This window comes from Chiloscyllium plagiosum, chromosome 8 (genome assembly GCF_004010195.1).
Source record: "Chiloscyllium plagiosum isolate BGI_BamShark_2017 chromosome 8, ASM401019v2, whole genome shotgun sequence".
NCBI lineage: Eukaryota > Metazoa > Chordata > Chondrichthyes > Orectolobiformes > Hemiscylliidae > Chiloscyllium > Chiloscyllium plagiosum.
Window position 1 is genome coordinate 104,396,518 of NC_057717.1, and position 7,453 is coordinate 104,403,970.

At 44.6% G+C, this 7,453-nt stretch overlaps 1 protein-coding gene across 2 annotated transcripts in view; it reads left to right on the plus strand.

Moving 5' to 3' along the window:
- Positions 1-291: 291 nt before the first annotated feature.
- The window catches only part of LOC122552284 (hepatic lectin-like), a 16,515-nt gene continuing 9,353 nt past the window's right edge, over positions 292-7,453 (plus strand). The window contains exons 1-4 of one of the 2 annotated variants that reach the window (XM_043694984.1): positions 292-458; positions 2,038-2,139; positions 2,434-2,508; positions 4,690-4,761. In XM_043694984.1, the coding sequence (XP_043550919.1) occupies positions 362-458; positions 2,038-2,139; positions 2,434-2,508; positions 4,690-4,761 (346 nt within the window). In that variant the 5' untranslated portion in view covers positions 292-361. The remainder of the gene's footprint in view (positions 459-2,037; positions 2,140-2,433; positions 2,509-4,689; positions 4,762-7,453) is intronic. The other variant, XM_043694983.1, reaches the window with a different exon arrangement.

Below are 7,453 nucleotides of genomic sequence, written 5' to 3' on the forward strand. Positions count from 1 at the left end.
TCCATTCCAAACCTTCATTCTCTGGAGAAACCATGGGTAGGGGCCTGAGCTCCTGACGTGAAGATAAAATGTTGGCATTTGTTTTCTAAACTGTTTGCAATGCTGGTGCCGAGAGTGTAGCTTTGGTAGTTTGGTTGTTTACCATCAGATCCTGCCTTCTGTCTTTTTTTGTCAAATCCTAAAAGCCTGTGTCAGCTTTTCTATGAACTGTTTCAATTCTGCAAAAGTGAGCATGGTTGGTAACGGAAGGTGAGTCATGTTTGGATTTTAGGAACTGCTCTAGATCTTCCATATCACAGACAGCATAAATTTACGCGGTCCCTTAATCTGCCCCTCACAAAGCCGAGCATCACTTTCAGCAATGTCTTTCAGGATGGCTGGAGAAAACAAGTACGATGATTTCCAGCACCTCGAACTGGACAGCGATCAAAAGCAGTGGCAATCTCACCAGAGTGCAGGTAACGTTTGATGGTGTGAATCAATGTGTCAGGGTGGGCACTCTTTTGCCTGGGGTTTCCTGTTGAGGAAACAGTCATTAATGAGTGTTTTGAGACTAACGGGGAATTTTACCCAACACAGTCATTCCCATGTCACTCTGAGTAATGTAAGAATCTGGGATATATGTAATGTGGCAATGAAACTTTATAATAGCTCACTGATATTTACAGCTATCACATTGGCAGACACACCCCAGGGTCTGCTGTCCTATTCAGCTGTTTGCTTCCTAAGACTAACATGCTTTCAGGGTCAAGTCATATTTCAAGGGTCCTGTGTTAAGGTGGAGTCTGAGATCTTTCTACCATCAGGTGATAGAGTAAAGAAAGATACAATCACAGACTAACTGCGACTGGTGAAAATCAGTAACATTTACTGCTATTGAGTGAGAGAGGGATGTTGGTCCTGAAGTAATCTCCTTCTATTATGTCTTCCTGTTGGTCGGGGAACATTCACATTTCATTCCAAATAGTTTGAACTCAAATTTCAAAACCGACAAAGTTCTGGTTTGGGTCGTAAGGGCTGTACCTCTGTGGTTTCGAGATTAACCACTGTCTGTCTAACCCTGTACACAGGCAAAACAGTAAAGATCAATGGTGCTGCAAAAATCAAAGTACAGCAACATTTCCTCTCTCAGTCAGGTGCCTGTTCATTATCAACAATCTCTCAGCATCTGCCTGTTTGCCGCCTTCTCCCTGACTGTGCAGTGGCACGAACCTCTCTCTTGCATAACCAGCATCAGTGTCAAATTCCGAAGGTTTCTTTGGAGCTTGGCACTGAACTATGTGAAGGAGAGAGTCAGACAGGTGACTGAGAACCTGTTTAAACAATTATTCTCAAAGGAACACCTTAACATAGGAGAGTGTGGTGGGGAAGCAGCGAGCAATTGAAAAGGGGACTTTCGGAACACAGGACCCAGGAAAGCTTGGACTCAATGCTGGAGTGATAGAGAAAATGTAAGATGGCAGAGCCCGGGGAGTAGAGATCTTGGAGGATCATTGGCTTGGAGGGAGTTATAGAAATAGAGAAGTTTTGGATGACCAGAAGATTAGATTCCCTACAGTGTGGAAACAGGCCCTTCGGCCCAACAAATCCACACCGACCCTCTGAAGACTAACGCACCCAGACCCATTTCCCTCTGACTAATGCACCTAACACTACGGGCAATTTAGCATGGCTAATGCACCTGACCTACACATCTTTGGACTGAGAGGAAACCGGAGCACCCAGAGGAAACCCACGCAGACACGGGGAGAACGTGCAAACTCCACGCAGTCAGTCGCCTGAGGCAGGAATTAAACCCGGGTCCCTAGCGCTGTGAGGCAGCAGTGCTGAGATATAAAGGCATTATATAAACCAAGAGTTTATTTTACATGTATCAAAATGGAGATGTTTCTGTTGACTCTTTGTAAGGCTATGGAATTTTTGAATCTATGATTAAAAATGAGTTAATTTGGCACCAGTCATGTTGACTCTTTATTTTGAAGATTTTAATATTGTTCAATATAACATCCTAACCAGTGTCTGTTTGAATTATCTCAGGCAATCCATTCAAATCAATCCCCTTTGGAAAAGTACTGATGTCCCTCATCTTCATTCTTCTGGGCGTCATCCTCATTGTCCTGATTATTGGGGGAGTTAAATGTGAGTAATTTCACACTTGGTGTCCATGTTCCTGGGAGGTGGGCAGGCTGGCATTTACTGTCCTTGAGAAGGTGGTGATGGTGGGTTATGTTTCTCCAGTCACTGTGGTCAGTGCGGTGATGTTGGGCTTCCACCTGATTCAGAATGTAACAGATCGAAACCTGTCAATTCCTCTGAAATTTCGGAAGGTGACGTCGAAGGCTTTGTTGTGGGTAATTTGGTTTTGGAGAATTTCATTTCCAATCTCCCAGCCGGTAAATTCACTTTGCATCTAAATTCTTGATGATATCTTAGGGTCAGAGGTCAACAGGCGAGTGGAGGAGTTTCCATCTCAAAACCAGATACAGATTTCGCAAGCACTGAAGAACGGTAAGTGGAGCATCTATGAAATCAGGGTCTCTGTGAATTCATCAGTAAAATCAAGTTCATTGTGAATTTGTCAGTGAAATCAGTGTCATTGCAAATCCATCAGTGGAATCAATGTCATTGTGAATTCATCAGTGAAATTAATTTTGTTGTGAATTAATTAGTGAAATCAGTGTCATTGTGAATTCATCAGTGAAATTAATATCATTGTGAATTAATTAGTGAAATCAGTGTCATTGTGAATTCATCAGTGAAATCAATTTTGATGTGAATTCAACAGTGAATCCAGTGTATTGCAAATTCATCAATGGAATCAATTTCATTGTGAATTCATTAGTGAAATCAGTTTCATTGTGAATTCATCAGAGAAATAAGTTTAATTGTGAATTTATTCGTGAAATCAGTGTCTTTGCAAATTCATCAGTGGAATAATTGTCATTGTGAATTCATCAGTGAATTAAGTATCACTGAATTTATCATTAGTTGAATCAGTGTGATTATGGATTAACCTACGGAATTGTTTGATTGTGAATTCACCTGTCGAATCAGTTTCACTGGAGGAATTCCATCGGTCCCCTGCCCTAGCGTCCCTGTCTGCAGGAAAGGATAAATCATCAGCACCTCAGCCGCATTGCAACTCTTTAGCCATTTTAACAACATCTAGAACTTTTTGGAAGAAATGCTTAGAAGGACATATTTATTAGTCCTTGTTAATTTTAGTCAGCTGGGTTCAGTGGGTATTGTCAATTAAAAAGTCTTCTACTCTCAGTATCAATATGGAGCATGTGTGAAAGGGGCTGAGTGACAGTGGACAAGTGTGTAGAGCTCTAGTTCAGATGTCACCTCTCACCTTCCTCTGTGTATCATCATGTTTAATGAAGCCTATTGCAGGTCACTGACAGCAGTGTAGCCCTCACATGATTGCAACTCCACTAAACCCACAGCGCGAGATCAGGGTTCAGTTCCCCAGCAGCTGTGATGAAGCAAGCTGGAGTTTTACTCCCTCATAACTTACTCACCAGTTCACAAACAATGTGAGTTCATTCTGTGGATTGTCACAATGGAATGTGAACTCAAACACTGACTTGACCTGAAGCCAAGGCTCCCGTGTACCGTGATTGTAATCTCATTCAATAATTGTGTGATATCTTGATGCCTATTGACTCTGAAGCTGGAGCAATGGACTCCAGTGGAATAAACCCAACAAAGAATTAAACATGCAGGGCAACCAGGGATTGGAGATTTGAGTGTTGTATCTGACGAGAGGGACGTGAAAAGACTCTGGATGGTCTACAAGCATTTGTCATCTCAATACTCCTCCAAATCTGGCCTCTTACATTCCACAGGATGTTGTGGTTCTGTTCGCCGAGCTGGAAGTTTTTGTTGCAAACGTTTCGTCCCCTGGCTAAGTGGTCTGTCCCTGCCGCTTCCGGTTGTCAGTTTCAGCTGTCCGCTGTAGTGGTTGGTATATGCTAACAATCCGCATACATGAACATCAACTAGCCACGAAACGACACGACCAGCTATCCTTAGTAGCCACACACGCAGACAACAAGCAACATGAATTCGACTGGGACAACACTACTATCATAGGGCAAGCCAGACAGAGAACAGCCAGGGAATTCCTAGAGGCATGGCATTCATCCACAAACTCCATCAACAAACACATCGACCTGGACCCAATATACCAACCACTACATGTGCCTCAGGGTGTTTTACCTGCGTTAAAGGCGCTATATCAAGGCAGTGTTGTTGTTTTATGTTCTATACACCAGTCCTGTATAAACTCCCTTCCCTCTTTCCCTTTCTCAGGATCACTTCCAGCAGCTCAGACCTGGGGGTTGCCTTAACCTCCTGCAGGTCTCCATTCCTGTACAATCTGAACAGCACCAATCCCAGGCCACGCACACAGTGAGTCCTTCCCTGCAAATCCCAGCGTCAGTTGGGATGAAGTGTTTTGCTGGGAGGTGCTGGGATTCATTTCCCTCACACCCCTGCACTGGAAACTCACTGTTTAGATCAGAGTGGTGCTGGAAAAGCACAGCAGGTCAGGCAGCATCCGGGGAGCAGGAAAATCGACGTTTCAGGCATAGGCCTTCATCAGGAATTTTTTGTGGAAACTCACAATCATTCTGTCCAAATTCTCGCCTTGGCTCAAATTTTAAATTGTTTCTCGCATTTTAGTTTTGGAGAAATCAGACCTGAAAGATATCATGCTGCAATTCCAGGATGAAGTGACACGGATGGAGGATCGAGGTGAGTGGGATCGTACAGCATCAATAGAATGGCAGCATGTGAAACACTGAGCAAAGTTTCAGGCACAGATATCACTATCTGTCGTCTATACAGCTCCCCCTCACCAAGTGAATAGGTTGAAAGGGCTCAGAAAAGATTTTCAAGGATGTAGCTGGAGTTTTACAAAGTTAAAAATCACACCACACCAGCTTACAGACCAACAGGTTTATTTGGAAGCACTAGACTTCGGAGCGCTGCTCTGTCATCAGGTGGTTGTGGAATATAAGATCGTAAACACAGAATTTATAGCAAAAGTTTACAGTGTGATGTAACTAAAATTATACACTGAAAAAGACCTGGAGTGTTTGTTAAGTCTCTCATCTTTTAGAATGACCATGTTGGTTTCAGTTTCTTCTGGGGTTGGAGGGTTTGAGCTATAGCAAGAGGCTGAACAGGCTGGGGCTGTTTTCCCTGGAGCGTCAGAGGCTGAGGGGCGACCTTATAGAGGTTTATAACATCATGAGGGACATGGATAGGGTAAATAAACAAGGTCTTTTCCCTGGGATGGGGGAGTCCAGAACTAGAGGGCATAGGTTCAGGGTGAGAGGGGAAAGATATAAAAGAGACCTAAGGGGCAACTTTTTCTTGCAGAACGTGATGTGTGTATGGAATGAGCTGCCAGAGGAAGTGGTGGAGTCTGGTTCAATTGCAACATTTAAAAGGCATTTGGATGGGTATATGATTAGGAAGGGTTTGGAGGGATATGGACCAAGTGCTGGCAAATGGGACAAGATTAATTTAGGATATCTGGTCGACATGGACAGGTCTGACTGAAGGGTCTGTTTCAGTGCTGTACATCTCTGTGACTCTAGTTCCCTCAGACATTCTCCAAGTATGGTCAAATATCAGTTCTGAAATAGTCAACTGAGACAGGATGCCAATTCATGGAATATTTCAGGGAACGTCGCTGGGACACACACATTAAACAACCCCACGTCCCTGTGGACAACTACTTCAACTCCCCCTCCCACTCACCAAAGGACATGCAAGTCCTGGGCCTCCTCCAGCACCAAATCAAAGCCACCTGCCTACTGGAGGAATAATGCCTCATCTTCCATCTTGGGACCTTTCAGCCACATGGCATCAACATTGACTTCACTAGTTTCCAAAACTCCCCCTTCTCCCACTCCATCCCAGAACGAACCCTCCAAATTGGCACCACTCTCTTGAACGGTCTCACCTGTCCATCTTCCTTCCCACCTATCTGCTCCATCTTCCCCTCCGACCTATCACTATCACCCCCCCACCAATGTCTCCCTATTGCCTTTCCAGCTACTTCACCCCCACCCCCACCCTCCTATTTATCCCTCAAACCCCCTCCCCCACCACATTCTTGATGCCCAAAATGTTGATTCTCCCGCTCCTCAGATGCTGCCTGACCTTCTGTCCATTCCCAGAGCTCTTCACTGTCTCCGAGTTGGACTGAAGGGTCTGTTTCTGTGCTGTGCAGCTGGATAACTCCACAAGTGGGACTAGATTAATTTCAGATATCTGGTCAGCATAGACGAGTTGGACCAAAGGGTTTGTTCCCATGCTGTACAATGACTCTATGAACATCTCCAATCCAATCACAGAACAGTACAGCATAGGAACAGGCCCATTGGCCCACCTTGTCTGTACCCATTCGAGATGTTAATCCCTAATCCTGAGCAACAACTACGTTTTCAATTCCAAATTGTCTTTTAATGACATGGGAGGGCTTGAATGGAGTCTGAAGTGCTGTCAGTCTCCTAGGTTCAGAGTGAAAGAAATTCCTGTTGGAGTGAGGGTCAGTCTCCTGCAGGTGGCAGCAGCTCCCCACTGGCTGGAGATGTGAGAGAATCTGCCTCAATGAGGCAGGATTATCGACAGAAAGAGAGAGAGAGAAAATGTAGGGGAGGAAAACAGAGTGGGGAGGGAGAGGGAAGCAAGAGACGGAGAAAAACAGACAGCGAGGAAAAAGGAGAGAGGGAGGGAAAGAGGGAGGATGAGGGAAACACAGAGAGAGGGGGAGACAGAGGGAGGGAACCAGAGACAGAGGGAAAGGGAGAGATGAAAAAATCAGTCTGTTACATCTGACCATATCAAATCCCTTACTCCAGGTGGACGACACCCACATCAATCCTCCTTGTTACTTCCTCAAAATGTTCTATTACATTAGTAAAACACAGTCTTCCCTTAACAAAGCCATTCTGCCCCTCCTTGGTTAATGTGTGCCTTTTTAAATGAGGTGTAGAGGTGATTCAGACACTTTTCCCACCACCCAGGATCAGAGTAGTCATCCTCGTCATTTGGCTTCTTCCCCATCTCCATTTTAACCAAGGCTACAACATTTAGATTTCTCCAGTCCTCTGGGTAGCTCCCCTATGCAGAGTGAGGATTGCAAAATGATCCTTTTACGAACGAGAGGGACCGTATTGTTGAAGAGGAGAGTGTGAAATGGACTGGTAAGCTAGAGGAGATACTTGTTAGGAAGGAAGATGTGTTGGACATTTTGAACAACTTGAGGATAGACAAGTCCCCCGGGCCTGACGGGATATATTTTAGGATTATGTGGGAAGCAAGAGAGGAAATTGCAGTACCGTTGGCAATGATCTTTTCATCTTCACTGTCAACAGGGGTGGTACCAGGGGACTGGAGAGTGGCAAATGTTGTGCCCCTGTTCAAAAAAAGG